Raw genomic sequence first — 21,153 nt, forward strand, 5'->3', positions numbered from 1 at the left:
ATGCTCTATTGGAAGAGCAGCTAAAAGCTTGCTACCTTGTAAAGTTTGTTGAGCATTGGGATTGTAAGGATGGTATCCCTTGCTTTCACTGCTACAGCCAACAAATATACATTTCATGGTCTTGTCATCTAGCTTACCTCTGAACTTTTGAGGCACATATGCATGTGCTATGTAGCCAAACCGTCAGGTAATCCACCTTGGGTTTCTTGTCATGCCAAGCCTTGAAGGGTGCAATGGTTTTCAAGGCTTTGGTTTGGGCATTTGTTGAAAATGTGTGCAACGCACATAATGGCTCCCTACCCAAAATGATGAGGCAATCTTCTACCCTTTTTGTGCATTAGGAACATCCCATCTATTTAGTTTTAGCAGTTACCATTATTGTAGGTGTAGGTCCGGCCACCATTGTAGCCTAGTTTCTATTAGATGTTGCTAGAGCATTGGTTGTAGCATCTATTGGACAAGGTTCATCCCCATTTACAATTCCCCATAGACCCTTGGTAACTAGTAGGTTTTTTACCATGGAGTAATCGGTGCCATCAAGCTTGTCTTCTTGAGACAAAGCTCCACCAAATAAGGTATCACTGAGCCATTGCACAAAGAACCTAGTAAATTGCCCACAAAAGTCATGTATTGTGAATAATTTCTACATTAAGAAAATACACTGACCCAGTGGGAAGATGGCTTGCAACATGTATAGATACAAAAAAGGGGAAAACAATTTTACAAAAAAATGCATTTTTTTTGATATAGGGGTATTTTTAATGTGTGCTTGCTACATAGAATGACTACCCTAGGAGTTTGTATTACCTTAAGAAAAACTAAAATGATGATATAAGTCTCTACATAGGTACTCTAACCCTAATAGTAACCTTAAGTGAAAAGTGCGCATGGGCATTGCCTCCTAGTATAGAGTGCTTTTAGATGCAAAAGAGAAAGCAAATGAAAAATTTAAAGGCATTAGGCTATTAAAAGGCAACTTTTTAAGGATAATCTCCATAAATGGCAGTTTGAAACACACAAGTTAATTAAAAATGTTAAAAATTACATGTGGAAATTCACAAAAAAGTTTCAATCCTCTGTCATAACACTACGTCTAAGGAGACAGTGCTAACAAATCCTTTTTCTTCTATATTGTTTAATGTATTTAGATAGGTAGCATAGTGGAACCAAACCCCCTTTCTACCCTCTCGTTGAGCCAGGTGGCACACTATAAAAAGAAACCCCAAACCCACATGAGCGTATCCTATATTTGATGTTGCTAGATACTGCCTCTTCGGGTCTAGTTTCTCTCCCTCCTTTCTTGTTAGGCAGGCATCATAATGGCTTAGATTCTGCCCGCCTAGCCTGACATCGTTCACTGCTACCTGTCCGGTTCTAGTTTATGAAAGAAAACCATCATGTTCTTTTACAATGCAGTTTTGTAAAACAAGCCTTTTGTTGCATCATGTCATATATTATTGTATTTTGACTTATGATTAGAAGATTGCTGTAAAGACTTGGACATGATTTTCGATGCATATTTACTTGGCCAACACTAGAGTGCTTTATGAAACTCTAAAATCCTAGGAAGCCATGTAGCACATTCTAAGCCATTAGATCAATTGGCCTATTATTAGCTACTTGAAAATATACTTAGGATCTGGCCAAGCATTCTAGTTTTATTTTGTTTAGAGTATTCAACTGCTTGCTTCCCCCTAATTACTAATCTTGCAATGGCTAACATCTCTCTCTCTCTCTGCCCCTTTAAATGTGGAAGAGGATTCATAATGTCTTGTTATGTGCCCGCCAATCACTAGGAGAAACAACGAGTCTTTAAAACAAAGTGGCAAATATATGCAATGCAACCCGGAAACATCTTTGAAGGAACATACTTTCACAAGGATGCATTTTGGCATATGTGGTAGCCGTGAATAATTTCCAACCATGTAACCATGTAGATTCAAGGTAACCAGGTCGCACCATGTGGTTACAAGAGAGAGAGGTAACAAGAGAGAGAGGAGGTTAAGAGTGTGTGTGTGTGGGAAAGAAAGACTGAGGTGAGGCAGTGTTACAGTTTTTGGGGTTTTATTGTTTGGAGGGAGCAAAGCAGAGCTTGAGAGAGAGCAGCGATGGCGAAGCCCGCACGCTCGCCTTCTCCCTCAGCGTCGGGCTCTTCTTCCTACTCGGGCTCCTCCTCCGCCTCTGGCTCTCGCTCCCGTTCCCTCTCCTCCTCCTCCTCTGCTTCAGCCAGCGACACCTCCCGAAGCCGTAGCCCCCCCCCTAAGAAGAGGTGCCTCCATTTTCCTTTCACGATTCTCTCTCCCTCCACTTTTTTTGTGATGTTTCACCATTCAACGTGTCGCCTTGCAATCTTCAAGAAGACTTCTCGTTGTCACACTGCCTTTTGTAGACGAAGCGCCCTTTTGCTAGGGCTTACCATTGAAGGATAACAAGCTGATCCTCTTCTTCCTTCTCTTGCGCAGTACGCCAGCGCCGGCTGTAAAGAAAGCGAGAACGCCGCCACCACCTCCACCGAAGCGACCGTCTCCAACGCGGTAAGGAATTTCGGTTTTTATCACCGTCTTTATCTCAGCTTCGGCTTTTTCTCCATACATAAATTTTATGTACGTTTCGACCGACATATGGGATATCGTCTGTTATCTGACGATAGTATGTGCATTGCGGACTGTTTCATGAAAGAGGTAAATTGGCACCGTGCGCAGGAGGCAATGTATAGCCTCATATGTGTTTTCTACTCTTTTAGGGTATTAGCTAGCATGAATCTTATAAATATTTCGGGTTCTCATTTATTTGAACAGATTATGGTTTCTTCAAAGTTGAGGATATGAATGTCTTTAAAAAGGGGAACATGTAGGGGTTATAAGGACTACGACTTGCCTCTGTTGTCTCAGATCTTCCAGTCGTTGTGATTTAACTCTATGCGATCATGTTCAGGAAAGCTTCATCGCCGGCATCAGAGTCACACGTGTTGCACGTGAGCAATCTTACGCGGAATGTTAACGATGCACACTTGAAGGAGATTTTTAGTATGTTCAAACTCTCTGCTCCTTGGTATTTGGATGGGTATGGGAATCTATGCATATTAATTTGTTTTGAAGAAAGCATGAAGGTTTTGTCATTATTAAAGGAAGTCGGAGCTGAACTGCTACCTCATAATCTTTTTTATTTTACGCGGAATGTTAACGATGCACACTTGAAGGAGATTTTTAGTATGTTCAATCTCTCTGCTCCCTGGTATTTGGATGGTTATGGGGATCTATGCATATTAATTTGTTTTGAAGGAAGCATGAAGTTTTTGTTATTATTAAAGGAAGTTGGAGCTGAACTGCTACCTCATAATCATTTTTTATTTTACCCAGAATGTTAACGATGCACACTTGAAGGAGATTTTTAGTATGTTCAATCTCTCTGCTCTTTGGTACTTGGATGGGTACGGGGATCTATGCATATTAATTTGTTTTGAAGGAAGCGTGAAGTTTTTTTTCATTATTAAAGGAAGTTGGAGCTGAACTGTTACCTCATAATCATTTTTCGTATTTTTAGTGTTCTTTATGCTTTCTATATGCCTACGTGCCTAAACATACTGTGCCATAATTGACAATTAACAGTAAAGCAGAGGAATTTCAAGGGTAATAGCAACGTTGAAAGCTGTAGGTTGCTCTTATTTTTCATGGCCTTTGAATTTAATGTCATGGGGTTTTCCTCCAAGACGATTAGGGCTTTGATGTCCTATGTCCAGTTTTCTCAAAACTATCACATCACCATGCCTGTGAAACTTTGCCAAGATTGTGGAGTAATAACTAAGAGAGAATGATCCTACAATGGTTTTTTAATGATCGCAGTTGTGGGTCATGAGGTTGCCAAGTTATCATTTAATGCTGAGAAGATTTTGTCAAAGCTTGAGCTGGATACTCCATTCTCTTCTTATGATATCAATTTGTATAAAGCCCTCGTAGTAATTTTGCACGTGTATTTTTTGGCCTGTTTCAATTAGGCTGTGATTTCCATACAACAATTCTTTTTTGTGATGATTATTTAAATGCAATGGGAATCTGCAGGGATTTTTACCTGCTGATCTTGTAATTGGCGTATTTTTGGTTCCTCGTCTATTAGTCCCTAATTGCAGATGTCCACGTCAGTTCAGGATGAACGCTGGTTATCTCTGTTGTAACTTGGACTTGTTTTACTAATTTCAGGCAATTTTGGTGAGGTCATAAGTGTGGAGCTTGCTATGGATCGAACAGTAAGTACTTTTGTATTGATATAAGGATGTAGGAAGGTGTTATCTTGTGGGATATTATGCTTACAAAGCCTTGCAGTTATCCAAGTTTTAAATCAGTTGGTTGGACGTATATTTTTCTTTTCCGGTGAGATTAAGCATGGAAAGTGTCTCTCTGAGCCTTAAATGTTTAATTCAAAGATTGTCAATTTGCTATAGGTCCAACTACCCAGGGGGTATGGCTACATTGTTTTCAAGACGCGGTCAGATGCAGATAAGGCCTTGCATCATATGGATGGGGTATGCAAGCGTCATTATGGAGCAATTTGCAGTGCACCAACCTGTAAATGTGGATCTATTGTATCTGCATTGTATATTTACCTTTCCAAGTGAAATGTTACGATTCACCTGTATTATCCTGCAGGGACAAATTGACGGCAACACAGTTACTGCAAAGTTTACTCTTCTACCAAGCAAAAAGGCATCTCCACCTCCTAGACCTGCAGCGGCACCCCCCAAAAGAGATGCAGGTGGACGAGCAAATGTGCATGGTGATAGTGAAAAGGATGGATTACCCCGACGACGTGAATGTAAGCTTTCTGACGACTCTCTTTACTTTTCTCGTAATTTACTCTCCCAAGTGCAATTCTTTTTGTTTCCGCATCTCTCCAAGGGAATTGACTCTCCTGGGAGGTTATCAAGGAATTCCAGCTCTTTTATGATATACCTTTTATTAACAATGACAGCTGTAAGTTTCCTTGAGACACAGATCTATTCTGTTAAGCTGCCTCCAGATTTGTATGTGCTAAAGTAACGATGTTATAGTAGCTAGTCCCTGCTATGCATGATGGAGTTTATGGTTTTCAACCTTGTGAGTGACTATCATGAGATTGAAACTGCACTATGTTGTGTTTTTAGAGAATGAGTTTGGGAATGTTCTTGGATTCATCTAGGTATATGCTTCTGCCGTATTAGCGGACATGCAAATTTCACCTTGTGAAGTTTTCGTCCAAGTTGCGGTCTGCTGGCATTGTGATAATTCTTTCTATCTTAAATGGTGCATTGCCCTATCAGCTAGATTTAGATTTAGATGCTCGTTGGGGAGAGACTAAAATGAAAACGTTTATAGACTTCACAAGCAGTTGTAGCTTGAGTGAAGAGATTTTGGACTACCTTATGATTAGCCTTCTCCTTTAGTGCTAGCCTTCGTCATGGTTGAGTCTGCCCTTCACCTCCGGAGTGCCGACAGAAACTCAGTACGAAGACTTTGTATAAATGGATGCTCAAGTATGTGTGGGTGTGTGGATTTATATGTGTGAGAGCATATTTTTATACTATGGTCTACACCCACTGTTGGGCGTTGATGACGTCAGTGGGGATGTCATAGTAGCCAGTCCCTGCTATGCATGATGGAGTTTATGGTTTTCAACCTTGTGAGTGACTATCATGAGATTGAAATTGCACTATGTTGTGTTTTTAGAGGATGAGTTTGGGAATGTTCCTGGATTCATCTAGGTATATGCTTCTGCCGTATTAGCGGACATGCAAATTTCACCTTGTGAAGTTTTCGTCCAAGTTGCGGCCTGCTGGTATTGTGATAATTCTTTCTATCTTAAATGGTGCATTGCCCTATAAGCTAGATTTAGATTTAGGTGCTCGTTGGGGAGAGACTAAAATGAAAACGTTTATAGACTTCACAAGCAGTTGTAGCTTGAATGAAGAGATTTTGGACTACCTTTTGATTAGCCTTCTCCTTTAGTGCTAGCCTTCGTCATGGCTGAGTCTGCCCTTCACCTCCGGAGTGCCGACAGAAACTCAGTACGAAGACTTTGTATAAATGGATGCTCAAGTATGTGTGGGTGTGTGGATTTGTATGTGTGAGAGCATATTTTTATACTATGGTTTACATCCACTGTTGGGTGCTGATGACGTCAGTGGGGATGTCATAGTAGCTAGTCCTTGCTATGCATGATGGAGTTTATGGTTTTCAACCTTGTGAGTGACTATCATGAGATTGAAACTGCACTATGTTGTGTTTTTAGAGGATGAGTTTGGGAATGTTCCTGGATTCATCTAGGTATATAAAGTAATGATGTTAATGTGGGCCCCAACTCTTTTCCATGGACTTGCGAATATCCTCTTGACATTAAATTCTCAGGTCTCTGCTGCTATACTGCATGCCGTCTACAATATAGACTTAGGTCTTGGATGTCTGGAAAATGTGTTGTCTCATGTAATAACAATAAACACAAATGTCATCTGGATAGTGATGGACAAAGCCATTACCTTGGTGATGTAAGGGTTCGTGTCTTTATGTACATGGGAATGGCTATTCAAATTTCACACTTTGGTGCATGTGGCAGAATATAAATTGTGTGTGAACATGTTTCGAATTGGACAGGGGTGTGTGCCCTGTTGCCGTTTTTTACTGCAGTTCTAGCTTGCCTCCAGGCCATGCCCCTGTGACTGTAGACCAAGAAACTACTGGAAGATCTGAGACTTGGAGGGGGATGGGGGCTCCCTACTTTTTTGGCTGGCTGCTTTAGCAGTGTTTTCAAGTTATTTCTGCTGGCTATATTTTAGGGGTCATTTTCTATCTCCCTGTAGGACAGATTTTGCAGAGACACACGAACACACACACACACACACACACACACACACACACACACACACACACAGAAGAAGTGGAAGTGGAAGTGGAAGTGGAGGGGTCAAGAATTTTCAAAAATCCTCAGTACAAAAATCTCCTCCGTTGTGGAGGGGTCAAGAATTTTCAAGTTCTTGATGGTATCAAAAAAGACGAGTGACAACATTGCCGTAGAGGCAGTGGAGAGAACTGACGAGATGTGAGTGGTGTCTGCTAGTATCTGCTGATAGTCGTCTCTGATGTGTGCATATCGGGGGCAGTGTAGGTCTATATGTGCCTCTGTCTCTTATGTCTGCGAATCACAGAATCTGCAAACTCTAACATGTTGCGGCAGACTTAGCCAAGCTCCTGTCTCTATTGCCAAGGTATGTGACCGTGTGCGGAATCTGGCAATATTCTTGCGATAGAGAAGAGGTATGGGAGTACTGATGTATGACTGAGCAGGGGCATCTGGTGTCATGAAAGATGACCAGCATAAAGGATTTATTTGATCTTGATAGTATTCTAGCTTGGTCCTCTTTTCTGCTGTTAACCATTGGGTTTGTAGAGTGCATAGTAGGGACAACTGGAATTCTTGCATCTTGACCTTTTCAGGGGGCATAGTCAAGTATGATTCCACTTTCCATGTGCTGAACCATTTCCTTATATCTGTCCTCCATCCTGTGCAGATGATCTTGCTTTTATGATTCTTCTGAAGTTTCACTCTTTGTGGCAATCTTTCTTTTGGCATTTGTTGTACTTCCACTAGGTACTGCATCACTCTGATCAGTGCTTGGATTCAATTGGCCGCCTGCCCGTTTCCAAAAAGAGGACTGAATAAGGGGTAGTTGCCTTGACTCCTAGATGTCTTCGTAGGAAAGCGTTCTGAATTTTTTCAATCTCATTCCATGTGGAGAGAGAGATGCTGCCCCCCCATACTTCTACTCCATATAACATTGTTTGAACCACATGCATAAACAACATATTCTGAATCTTCCAGGTCCGGGTATCAGTGTGCCTACAGTTGTTTTCAAATTGATAGTACTTCCCCCAACCTGTATCCAGCCTTCTTTGTGCACATTGCCACCATCTGTGATCGGCTGGTATGTCAATTCCCAAATATTTAAAGGTATCGACATATTAAATGTGCTACCCCTCAAAGCTGATAACTAGGGGATGTTTAGGTCGGGTGGTGCATACTACCATCATTTTGGTTTTGGCAGTGTTAACTTGCAGCCCACTTTCCGTGCAAAGGACCTGTAGTACCTGTAATAGTTGATGCATGGAGTCAGGGTCATTAGCGAAAAGAACCACATCATCTGCATATAGGAGCAATAGTATTGTCCATAGCCCAAGCTTGGGCCCTTGTATCCCTTCTTCTGCTGCAAATTCATTAATCAGTTCTTCTAGCTTGTCAATGCATATTCCAAACAGTGTGGGTGAAAGAGGGCAACCTTGTTTCACCCCCATATTACTTTGGAAGGCGGTTGACAGTCCATGTTCTTGCCTGAGTTTGCATGATACCTTCTTGTGTATGCGAGAGATGCCTATCCTTAGTGCCAGAGGGACTCTGAGGTCTTGCATTCTTTTCCATAGGCCACCTCTCGGGACTGTATCAAATGCCTTCTTGAAATCTACAAAGCAACACATAAGAGTTTCTCCTTTGAGCCTGCTCTCATCCGTGAGTACTCTTAATGTGACCAGGTGATCTGCAGTTCTATGTTCTTTACGGAAGCCTGCTTGGCCAATGGCCCTCTTCTTGGCCTCTTCAGCCCAAATGCTGATTTTTGCCTCAAGCACTGTGCTAAAAAGTTTAGCCAGTGTGGAATTGACCATTATAGTCCTGTAATTGGTGACTGAATTTTTGTCTCCTCCTTTGAATAGAGGCTGAACCCAATTCTCTTGCCAATCTGGAGGGAAGCCATGATGTAAAGCGTTTGTCAGTATGTGGGATAGCCATTGTCGTGCCTTGTCTTCTGTCCATTTGAAGAGTTCAGCACACATGTGCATGTGGTCAGAGGCCTTGCCATTTGCCATCTTTTTCAACCCTGCTTCAACATCCTCAAAAGTGAAAGGGCTGGCTGAAGCATATGACATTGTTTCATTTCCCATTTCTGTGGCATTGGCATGATTATAGAGCTTGGTGACATACTCCAGCATTTCCTCATCAGAGATATTGCTTATGACCTTTTTCTTCTGGCCCTTAACCTGTTTCCACCCCTTTTTGGGATTCTTGATGAATGTAAGCAAATCAGATTTTTCCCTTTCGAAAATGTAATTTCTTTTCTTCTTCCTCGTGAGGGCATTGTATTGCTCTTTCTTCTGTCTGTAGAGGTTAATGTCAGAAATATGTCTCAGCTCACTGCGTAGTTGCTTGCATTCATCATCATACCATTTCTTGTGGGGCAGCCCTTTATGTCTCTTCTTTCTGTCCTGGGAAATTTCTCCAAAAACCTGCGTTGAAGTGTCAAGGACAGCTTTTCTGAGGGCTTCCCATGTGGGTGTGATTGCCAAGTGTGTTGGGGTTTGGAATGTCTCCCCGCCCCCCAATGGCCCATCAACAAAGACGGGCCCCACCCCCTCCTTGAGCAAATTTAGTACTTTTTTTTTGGCTATAAGAACAATTTTTTGGAATTTGAGGAATATTTCTAGGTCTCGACGCAAGTGCTCTTTGAAGTTTGTAACTAACCTTAGGGAGTTATCTTCTCCGTGGTTAAAGTTTTGTTTAGAGAAATATTACAAGGTATCTATTATTTTCATGTTTGAAATGTTCCATTGCTTGATCTTGAATCATTAGTTGAGTGGCTGCTGTTAGCAAATAGATTTACAAATATGTCACTCTAAACCTTTTAGCCTGCAAAGAGAATGGCCGTTATTATGTCTATTTTAATACAAGAGAGAGGAATTTTGTAATTTGTGCACAGTCAGTTTCTGACATACTTGTTTTATTATGCTTCTGTATTCTTTAAGAGCTGCTCTGACCAGTCTGGAAATGCCAGCAACATGTGAGGTTGGTTCAGTTTTCGAATCAGAGGTGGTCTTTCAGGGTGTTCTTGCTATTTCTACTTTCCCTTATTGCAATTCACGATTACACATTCACTCTCTGCAGTGGAAATGTGTGTTAGAAATCTAAGCGTCCAGCAGATGGAGCTCAAGTATCATGATAGAACTAGCTTTTTACAGCCTAAAGGCTGTGGTGGAATGCTTAAAGAAGTATCATGATCAGAACCACTCAGGATGACATTGCTCAAAGAAGACAAGGATTTGGAAGAGAGAGTATAGTCTACTAGACATCCAAAATACCATGTATAGGTAATGCTCAAAATAGGATGTGTCAATACAACGTGCACCTCTATATATCTGACATCTGCAGTCAAGTGCTGCCTGAGAACAAGTATCTTCGAAGGAAAGAAGCACGATCCCTTGGAGGTTTCTCATGTAGAAAAACGCCTTTTAGTTCCGGCTTTTTTGTGGATGAGGAGAGTGAGGTTTGCTAGTGCCACGATATTTATTATGGTCATTTTTAAGGGGCAAGTGGTGGCGAAATGTGAATTGAAGGGTATATGGGGTAAGTGCATAAAGGAGTGATACTTGGCAAGGTGCCAAGTGTGGGTTATGGAGGGTCTATGCTCTAGGTCTATGTCTAGAAGGGGTGTGAGAGACACTGATTAAGAACCATGCATGACTAGAAGGTGATGATCCTTGTAAGTTCGTGATGATCTTTGTATGTGACGAATTGGTGCGATGTGGAAGGCTACGTGCATGTAATTGCATGTAACAATTGGTATAGAGCATTGAAGCTCGAGACACTAGTTGGTATACACTTAGGTTGATTCGACATGCAATGGTGAATGATCGTGTAATGCGAAGCAAGACCTTCTTTAAACCTTTGTGCAAGGCGTATGCGTATGCACCATAAGAGATAGAGAGAGTAGGGTTAGAGAGAGAATGTAGACGACACGAGATTGGAGCTGCGTGAGTGTGAGATGAAGTGAAGACGGAAAGTTGAGAGCTAAGAGAGAGCTGAGATGTGAACTGAGAGCTGAGTGATGAGAGCTGTGAGTGAGCTGAGAAAACTGTAAAAGAAGTATAAAAAGAGCTGCTGAAACAGACACCAAACCTTCTTCCGTTCACTGGTCCAAACCCCGGCTGTAGTGCTGCATGTACTTCTCCCTTCGAGGCTGATCTGCACTGCTAACTCTTGCTGCTGTGCATGGGATCTCTGGAGGTGCACCGGGCTTCACTGGACGGGCTGAAGGCTGCAGGGAAGGCTGGAGCTGAATGAGGAATGAGGGCTGCAGCCCCCCCTTTATATAGGGGGCTGCAAGGTGAGCCAACCAGCCCCAAACTGGCCAACTTTCTGGTCGGTTGTTTTGGGCTCGCTGGTTGGGCCCTTTGCCCCATAAAAACAGCCTAGGGAGGGCACATGGCGGCCTATAAAGGCAGCCCTTCCCCCAGCCCATTCTCCCTTGATGGGAGCTCATTAGCTCAGCCTTGAGGGATCCCTTTTGGGTTCCTATCCTAGGCTGAGACCTAGACCTACCTAGAACCCTAAGACGGAAACACTAACCTACTGTTCTCCAGTGGGTACTAGTGAACAAGGACTGACTTTTTGACTTGACCCTAGGCTGAGAGATTGACCTACGTAGCTCGTGCTTGACTGTCCTTGGACAAGGGCTCACAATGGGGTCTTGGCTTACGACAAAATATCCTATCATAGGAACTATTTGCACTTTGTCGATGAAGCCACTTCTCACCTTGCACCCACGTGCAGAGGTGCATGTGACATTCCCTCCTTAACTTGGCAGTAGGTGCATGGCCTCGAAATAGTAGTCAATATCTGTGGGAGCTCCTTGAAGAAACTTTCGTCTAACCACACCGCTTCATGGGTTTCTCAGTCTCGAAACTTCGTGTAGAATTCGCGGATCGGGTGTCTTGACCCATGCTTCCATTTGTGGAGGAGAATTTGCTCTGGCTCAATGATTTATTTCTTGTCGATCACCTTGGGCTATAGCTCATCGGAGATATCGCTAAGTGGTGGCCCAATATATGGCTTCAATCATGCCATGTGAAAGACATTATGCATCGTCCAATTTTATGGTAACCGCAACGTCATAGAGACATCGTTGATCTTCTTAATGATGGGGAATTGTTCGAAACTTTTGAAGGGTAACTTAGGGCATCGCTTGCCCACCTGTTTTAGCCTTTGCTTTATAATCCTCAGATAAACCTAATCGCCCTCTTTATAGTTGACATGCTTGGCGCGTGTATGTTGCTTTAGCTTTGGCGAGGCAGTCTATAATTGACTCTGTGATCTCAGCCATGGATTCTGTAGTTTTGAGGGACGGTGATATCATCCTGGTGAGGGGTGAAGAAAACCTCTTGTTGAAAGTAGCTTCATATGGGGTACGCCCAATATTTGAGGTGTAAGTATCGCTTAATATGGCCTGTACTAACAGAAGGTGTTGCTCCCACTTGGATTGCAAATCATGACAATACGATTTTGTTAGAATCATGGTAGAGAGAGAGAGAGAGAGAGAGAGAGAGAGAGAGAGAAGGTTAGGGTGTGAGAAAATGATACTAAAATGAAGACATGAAGAAGGCTTTCATTCGTTCATCAATGGTAAGTGAAGTACAAGCCTTATATAGACTACTCACTCACACACTAGCACCAAGTGCATATGGGATAAGTCCCATTGTGACACGTGGCACTAGTTCACACACATGAACTAGTACGAGAACTCCTAGTACTACATACCAACACATCACATCACCACACTCTTTGGCACTCTTTGGCTATGATATCTCCAACATCCCCCCTCAGAGCAAAGAGTGAGACCCAACACGCAAGAGTAGACCGATTCCCCCTCCACCGCAATACTGTAAAGAGCAAGTCCAACTATCCAATATCTCCCGTATGATAGAGACTTCTCAGTCAACTTGCGATCGGCAAGGGCAAACCATCTCTCGTGAGAGAGAGAGAGAGAGAGAGAGAGAGAGAGAGAGAGAAGGTTAGGGTGTGAGAAAATGATACTAAAATGAAGACATGAAGAAGAGAGAGAGAGAGAGAGAGAGAGAGAGAGAGAGAGAAGGTTAGGGTGTGAGAAAATGATGCTAAAATGAAGACATGAAGAAGGCTTTCATTCGTTCATCAATGGTAAGTGAAGTACAAGCCTTATATAGACTACTCACTCACACACTAGCACCTAGTGCATATGGGATAAGTCCCATTGTGACATGTGGCACTCACACATGACTCACACACATGAATTAGTATGAGAACTCCTAGTACTACATACCAACACATCACATCACCACTCTTTGGCTATGATATCTCCAACGTCCCTCTGCAGCGCAAAGAGTGAGACCCAACACGCAAGAGTAGATCGATCCCCTCTCTATCAGGGTATATGTAGCTGTATTAAATCTGCTTAGAGTGACAGGCCTTCTCACGCCCTAGGTCTTTGCAAACTCTGTAGAAATGCTTTTCTGGCTTGATACAGATGTCCAATTCAGAGCCTTGAGGTGACCGACATGTAATGCACCCTGTCAGTCTAGTAAGATGGAAGGTTTGTATGGTGTTATTTTTATGTGAAGTCTCATGTTAATTCCATGTCTACTATTTACTGTTGTCTCCTATGTTTCTATCCCCTTGTCACCCTACTTTTCAAGGATAAACTTAGCAACTTAAGGGCACATGGGTTTAATTTCTTGGATTAATGTTCTGTGTGACTGCAATCTTTAAAGTTCAGTCCACAACTGTATTCAGTTTTGTCAAAGCATGCAGCAATAGTGTCTTGAGTGCATTGTAGTATAACTTATTTTTTTCCTGATATTTTCCAGCACCACGCCGGAAGTCACTCACGCCTCCAGCTCGTAGGAGGTCTTCATCTATTGATCGGCGACGTGGTATTTCCCCTCGGCGCCGAGCTCCAGAAAGTCCCCCGCATAGACACCCACCAGCAAGCTCTCCTCGCAGGCGATCTCCTTCTCCTCCACGAAGAAGACGTCGCTCACCGATCAGGTCAAATAATTCCTGTTTGGTTTAAATTTAGTTTGTTAAGCTCTAGAGCTTTAGCAAGATTTGGTTCATGTTACTTGCAGGGAATTTGGATGACCCTCTTTGGTGAAATTTTATTTACAGGTCACCTCGTAGAGCTAGAGGAAGTCCTGTGGGTCGCCAGAGGTCACCTGTTCTTCATCGGCGAAGGTACTCTCAGTTTCATTTCTTTTGGCCACGGTCTTGTGATCACTTCTGATTTGGTGAATCGAATGAACTGTACAACAAGTTTTTGGCATCATGTTTAGATATTGAAAGAATGCCCCGGATGGTAGGAGTTACTGTTTAGAAATGGCCCAAGTAGGTAGCATGCCTATTTAGACTCTTATGTAGTCATAAAGAGCTGCTATGCAGTGTGACAGCTTGTCCTCAGAGGCTAACAAGTGAATCTGCGTGCTGGGAAGACTGCTATCTCCTTCACCTTGCTTGAGCACGCAATCTACAAGTATGGATGTAACATATGGTTTTGGGTGGGAACCTTTTTAATAATTATACATGACCTCAGTTATGTCTTCCATGACCTTCTCTTGACCAGCTTGAAATGTGCAGTCCTTTTTGACAGGTGGACCATTTACTAGCTTTCTTCATTTGTTGTTAGAGAGGTCTTTTCCAGGCCTTTCAGTGCACTGCCTAAGTTATGCCTGGCCAAGACCTACTTGACCAGCTTGAAATCATTTTTTGATAAGTGGATCATTGACTAGCTTTCTTCCTTTGTTAATAGAGAGGCCTTTTCCATTTGTGCTGTATATTTCCAGTGGACTCTGGGCTACTAATGTACAACACAGGGCCTTCAGGACTTCTCGGATATTCACATTTAGACCTTATCCTCAGAATGCAGGACTTCAGGACTTCTCTGATGCTTGCATGTAAACCTTATCCTCGGAATTCAGAGGACTTCCTTTGTTGTTAGAGAGGCCTTTTCCAGTTGTATTGTGTATATGTCCACTGGACTTTGGGCTGCTAATGTACAACACAGGGCTTTGAGGACTTGCATGTAAACCTTATCCTCAGAATTCACTTCATCATTACTTGCGATTTGCCATTCCTGAAATTTATAGGTAGTTGTTGACCTTGAATCTTGTTAAGCCACTCACATGTGAAGCGAGCAGAAGCCCACTCAATACGTCAGTACATGGCAGTCAGTTTCGGAAGGCAGTCTTTATTAATTCCCGTGAATGCTGTGAATATTATCAAAGGATTTGCAGTGCGTAACAGGGTTATATCTTACAAAGGAACATAGCCCAATTGAGTTCAGCAGGCTCTTGTCAGCTGGCAGTTCTTATATGTAAGATTAGTCACTTTCAATGATTGCTCACTTGAAGGAAAGATGGAAGTTCACAATGACCTTTCTTACTCTTGATAATTGTCCTACCAATTTATGCTGTGCTCCTTGTAGTTAGTGTAGGTTGTGGGTAGTCGCAGTCTTCAAACAAATTAATGTGCTTCAACGAGAAAAGACTATTGAAGAGATGAAAAAAATACTATGGGTTAGAGACAATTACCCACCCTTCTAGGTGGGCTGTGAGTAAAGCTGAGGCTGCTACTACAGATGCAGCTAAAAGATGAAGATGAATCGAGCGAAGTTAGGCTGCTTGACACATCGATGGGTTGCTGATTGCGACCCAGTTTTGAGGGCAGTGTTCCTGGATTCATCTAGGTGTATAATTAATACTGCCTTTTTCTTGAATTCATGTACATGTAGGCTTCCCCTTGATTTTCCTCTTGCGGTCATCTCAAATGAGGACCTCGTGCTTTTAATAGTGTTTCCAAAACTCGCTGCTTATATCATTGATTTTTAGGCCGCCATACTATGAGGTATTGGATGGCACCTTATGGAGATGGGATAATTAACTTTCTTTGGAAGTTTCCTTGCTTATTTGCCATGGATACTACCTACCTTAAGGAAGCTAACCCTTGACTAGCCTTGTCCATATGGTCCAAGGCCTTGATTGTAGTTCCAAGGATGATTTTAATTATAGGGATGCAGACAATTAACAAAAACCTCTCGAGGGTCTATCTTTCTGCCCAATGAAGATATTCATGTGCTTGGATCTGTTGTTCTATTCATTTCATTAAATGAGCAGCCCTATCCCCTTAACCAAAGTTGCAAATTTAGCCTTGATTAACCACATTTGACGGTTTTAAAATTTAATCACATAAGAATTTTTAAAGGCAAATTGAGGTTAGTGTTGACCGAAGTATAAATGGTCATTCCGAATCCTTAATCAATATTTATGTTAGTTATTCAACTCTTGAATCCGCTTGGCAATATTTAACGTGTAGGTTGTGTGTGGCATAAGGATTGACATAGTATATATCGCTACTGTAGGATAGAACACAAAGATAGGTGGTAGTCTGTTGGACGAAAACCCTCATAATGCAACCTCGAGGGCTTCCAAATTGTATACATGAGCCCACTAAGCTTGTTGACACTTACAAATACTAATTATCCGTGCATAGCCTTGGCATTGCATTGTACAAACCATGAAAATATTATTTTCTCAAAATGAAATCAAATAAGGACGTCAGCCTATGGGCAAAATTCAAATCCTACTCCATGCAGGTTGATAGCTATTAATTTGGTACTTTATTAGGAAATATTGCTTTAAATCGGCTCCAAATAGCAAGTATCTAAAACAATCAAAAGAACCCTATTGTTTCCATAAACTTATATAGTTCTTGCTGGTTCCCTCTAGTGAAACTTCATAATATTAATTTTTATATTTGAATTATGTTCATCAATTACGTTAAATAAAAGTAATAGACAGCTTTATAAGCTTGACAATAAATAACCAAAGTAATAAATCTAGGTCCATATTCAATGTTCCGCTAAAAATAGTGGAAGACTTAATCTGCCCTAGAGATCTTCACACTAACTCACATAAGCTTAATCAATTTAGGCTAAAAGCCGCTTCACATCAGCATTAGTGCTGAGGCACATTTCAAAGAACTGGAACTGTCTGAAGGCCATGAAAGAACTAATGCCTTAGCAATGTTGTTTGCTCCAATCCTTCAAAGATACTGTTCCTTTGTCTTGCTGACATGCTGTAGATCAAGATGCTGTGAGAGTACCAAAGCTGATACGAAGAGAAAGTTGAGAATTTGATTCATTAGGAATTGAAAAGAAACTGGGGCATCAGAGATCCCAAAGGGCATGACCATTAAATCATTATGGCCTGTCAGTATCAATTGCATCTGCCTTTATACTAGGCGTCTTTTTACTCATCTAGAAGATCATCCAAACCCTAAGAGACACACAGACCATGCTTTCAGGGACCAAAATACAAGGAGTGGAGAATGCCATGTGTCCCAGCTCTATGATAGGATTCTAGGTTAAGTTGGGGGTTCAAAGTAGTGAAGTCATGCCAATTGTTTAAAGGGTCCAATCATCTTACATTAACAAGGTGGATCTATGGATTTTATGTTACAGCAGACTAGGGTTTTATGGATTTCAAATGAGGTTGAGCTTTAGTGCCCTTCTTTGGGCAGCGGGAGGGTATAAAGAAAGTACTTGGAGACAAATAAAACAACACTGAAGACTAATGATAGCTGAAGAAGAAATATATATCACCGAAGGAACTCAATACAAGACAAGAGATATCTGAGAAAGAAAATGTGGAGGGAGCAAACAGCAGTCCTCCATAACAGCCAACTGAAGTGGGCTCTGCACTAGCTCCACTAGCTGGAACTGAACCAGATCTGGGTCAGCAACCTATTGCCAGAAGAGCAAAGGTTTGCTGCAGATCTGGAGGAAATAATACAGCAGTAGAGAAATAAGTCGATGCTGATCTGGAGCAGCAGCAGGAGAGGATGATGAAGCGGAGACAGAGGAGGCAGAGATGCTGGAGCTGAAGCAGAGGAGGCAGAGATGCTGGAGCTGAGGCAGAGGAGGCAGAGATGCTTTAGCGGAAGCAGGAGTGGAGGCAGAGGATGCTGGAGAGGATGCAGGAGTGGAGGCAGAGGAGGCAGAGCCGGCAGAAATGCTAGAGCGCAGGTGTGCAGCAGCCTGTTCCAACAAGAGGTGAGTTAGTAGCCAGGGGGCTACCATAGTCACAAGAAACGAAGAGGAAGAAAGGGAGTGATAGGGAGAAGCAACCGATGGATGCGTGAGAGGACTCAGAACAGGAGCCGAGTGAGAAGGAGGGAGAGGCGGCACCACTGGAGGAACAAAAGGATTTGGAGAAGGCCCTGAGGGGGAGGGATAAACATGAGAGGCGGGATACGACATGAGAGGGGAAAAAGGGGCAGCGGGAGAGATAGAGGGAAATAAACTATAGGAGCCCAGTGGCATGGGAGAAGACGGAGGATGAGAAGCCACTGGAGGAAAGATGGCAGCATAAGATATGAGAGGGATGGGAGGGAAGGAAGAATGAGAACCGAAAGCAAATTCATTGTCTGACGCATTTCTCCTTTCTCGTCTACGAGTGTTCACATGCATGTATGGGTCTGTGTCCTCGTGATTACTCGTTCCTATGCCTTGCATAACAGACGGAGTTGCACCAAGGGAATGGGGCAACATACCTTGCACTGATTCTTGTGGGATAGGCATTGTCGAATAATCGATTGTTTTCATGCCGGCCTGTCCTCTTTCGTCAGGGTATACTTGTTTTTCGTCGGCACCGAACTTGAAATGTTGCTCTGCTTCTTCCGAGTTGAATAGAGGTCCTTGTTGACGTATTGGAGAAAAACGTGGAGAAGAAGAAGCACGGGGTGTGCGGGTACCTGCTTCAAGTTCCTTCCATTTCTGAAATTCAGCAAATTCTTTAAAGAGTTTGGAGAGGTATTCATCACCTTCGATCCTTGCAGACTCTCTCTCGACATATGACGAGGGTGGTGGTTGAATAGAGGTCGATTCAGGCTGAGATCGCTTCGGGGAAGAAGGAGAAGACATCTTCAGTTGATGATCTATCTTCCAAGCTTTCCAGGTCAAGGCTTAGGTGTTGATAGGCACACCTTGCTCTGATACCATATAAAGAAAGTACTTGGAGACAAATAAAACAACACTGAAGACTAATGATAGCTGAAGAAGAAATATATATCACCAAAGGAACTCAATACAAGATAAGAGATATCTGAGAAAGAAACTGTGGAGGGAGCAAACAGCAGTCCTCCAGAACAGCCAACTGAAGTGGGCTCTGCACTAGCTCCACTAGCTGGAACTGAACCAGATCTGGGTCAGCAACCTATTGCCAGAAGAGCAAAGGTTTGCTGCAGATCTGGAGGAAATAATACAGCAGTAGAGAAATAAGTCGATGCTGATCTGGAGCAGCAGTAGGAGAGGATGATGAAGCGGAGACAGAGGAGGCAGAGATGCTGGAGCTGAGGCAGAGGAGGCAGAGATGCTGGAGCGGAAGCAGGAGTGGAGGCAGAGGATGCTGGAGAGGATGCAGGAGTGGAGGCAGAGGAGGCAGAGACGGCAGAAATGCTGGAGCGCGGGTGTGCAGCAGCCTGTTCCAACAAGAGGTGAGTTAGTAGCCAGGGGGCTACTGCCTTTTATAGGCCTGACCCATCTGGTCGGCCAGTTCTGGTCGGCCAGTTATGGCCTTTTTGGCCATTTGTTTTGCCCTGGTTCCTGTGATTGGAGATTTTCCAGTTTTGGCCTTTCTGGCCATTTGTTTGGCCCTGGCCTCTGCATTTGGAGATTGCCTGTCTTAACAGAGGGGGGCATCCCTACCTTTGCTTTAGGCATTTAGAATCCAGACATTATGGGACTCCTTCATTTGGCGGACTGTAGGCCAAGTGCATTCATGCTTGTGTGCTCGCTGTATTTCATTCATTTGGTACTTTTAGTATGATTTTAGCATCTTTATGCATTCTTTGTTGTAGAGTTGTGCATGTCAAGTAATTCTTCTTAGTTTTATTTCAACAACTTACGAATTCAGCAAATCTAAATCCATGCTTGGCATGGATGTATAAACTGAATTTTGGTGTGGATGTTTTGAACAGGTCTCCAGTTCCAGTGCGGCGTGGGCGCTCTCCACCTCGCAGGTCTCCAGTTCGACGGCGTTCAAGATCACCAATGCGACGACCTTTGAGGTCTCGCTCTCGCTCAGCTCCAAGGAGGTATTATTCTTTGATGGTCTTTGATGGCCTGCTCTATTTTTTTGAGGGATGGTAGTCAGCTGGGTTCTCATCCATTTTGTTTTTGGTTAGTAGGGTACGGTCCCCACCTAGACGCCGTGGCAGATCTAGCTCATACTCATCACCATCACCAGCTCGAAAGGTAAATTATGAAAATAACTTTTGGCCTCTCATGTGTTGCCTTCCAAATGCTCAACTTCAAACTTCATTTGTTCTAAGCTGGGTTTGTTCGGGGTATTTTTATCAGAGATCCCCTCGTGTTCCAAGAAAAGCTTCCAAGAGCAAGAGTCCCAAGAGGTATGACTTACCATAATCTATAATGGTGTTTAAGACTTCTAAAATTAAAATTTCTTGGTCCTTCTTGCCGGTCCCTTTTGATGATTCCAGTAAGTCCAAGTCCGATCAGCACTGAACTTATTGTTTTCTTCCCAGACCAACGAGGGAGAGCAGTAGTCCAAGTGGCAGAAGCAATAGCTCTCCGTCTGCCTCTAAAAGCAGCCACTAAAATGTTCATTCTCAAGGTAAAGGCTAATTTGGACTGTTAATACCAGAGCTTTACGAGAGCTTGAATTTTGAATGATCCCTGTCCTATCTGTTAACAGGACTGCATAGCAGATGGGAGAATGAGCGAAGCTAATTTGTTGCAGTGGAGCCTATTTTGTGCACTCTTTAGCCTCTTCTGTTCTGCCTGTATGGCTTACGTTTCTTAGTTTTCTTAGTTTTGTTGGTGTTTGCTTCCCTTCTTTCCTATGCTTGACCTTTGTTTTGTTTATGTGTTCTGCAGTTCTGGTGTTTGCATGTGCTTATTAGAGACTATCGGTAGTCTTGAGTTTAGGTTAGTGTAGTAAGCCTTTACTTCGATGTAGATTGGTATGCTTGTTTTTTTGTCTCTGGAACAGCTACATGGCTGTCTGCATTGTCTCAGGCGTGTCAGCAGCAGCAGGCTTTGTCGCTCTCGTGATACAAGGTATCGGTGGACCTGATTGTGGCATGAGCAGCTCTTTTGGTTATTCATCGCTCTGGCCTTTGTGTGGACGAGGAGCAGCAATGAGACACGCCCATTTGGGCAGCCGTGGCATTCTAAGGGCAGACCAAGTTAACCTTAAGAGGCAACAGTTAAGCAACAGGCTATATGAGGCAAGACAAAAATGGACAACCCCCTTTTTG

At 42.9% G+C, this 21,153-nt stretch overlaps 1 protein-coding gene across 2 annotated transcripts; it reads left to right on the top strand.

Moving 5' to 3' along the window:
• Positions 1 to 2,023: 2,023 nt before the first annotated feature.
• Positions 2,024 to 21,053, top strand: SR45 (arginine/serine-rich 45). 2 transcript variants are annotated; one of them, XR_015541038.1, is made up of 14 exons: positions 2,024 to 2,269; positions 2,463 to 2,534; positions 2,935 to 3,026; positions 4,197 to 4,243; positions 4,439 to 4,519; positions 4,644 to 4,809; positions 13,689 to 13,869; positions 13,990 to 14,055; positions 19,852 to 19,968; positions 20,062 to 20,128; positions 20,234 to 20,283; positions 20,419 to 20,507; positions 20,589 to 20,676; positions 20,912 to 20,955. XR_015541038.1 is itself a non-coding variant. In XM_087375288.1 (13 exons), exons 1-12 carry the CDS (start codon positions 2,109 to 2,111, stop codon positions 20,489 to 20,491), a joined length of 1,173 nt encoding a protein of 390 aa, XP_087231414.1. In that variant the 5' UTR covers positions 2,024 to 2,108; the 3' UTR covers positions 20,492 to 20,507; positions 20,589 to 21,053. The 2 variants fall into 2 exon arrangements, 1 of the variants encoding a protein (XP_087231414.1); XM_087375288.1 differs by having other exon boundaries at positions 20,589 to 21,053.
• Positions 21,054 to 21,153: the final 100 nt, after the last annotated feature.

Source organism: Dipteris shenzhenensis, chromosome 5 (genome assembly GCF_047967505.1).
Source record: "Dipteris shenzhenensis isolate YYH24624 ecotype China chromosome 5, Dip_SZ_1.0, whole genome shotgun sequence".
NCBI classification, from domain to species: Eukaryota; Viridiplantae; Streptophyta; class Polypodiopsida; order Gleicheniales; family Dipteridaceae; genus Dipteris; species Dipteris shenzhenensis.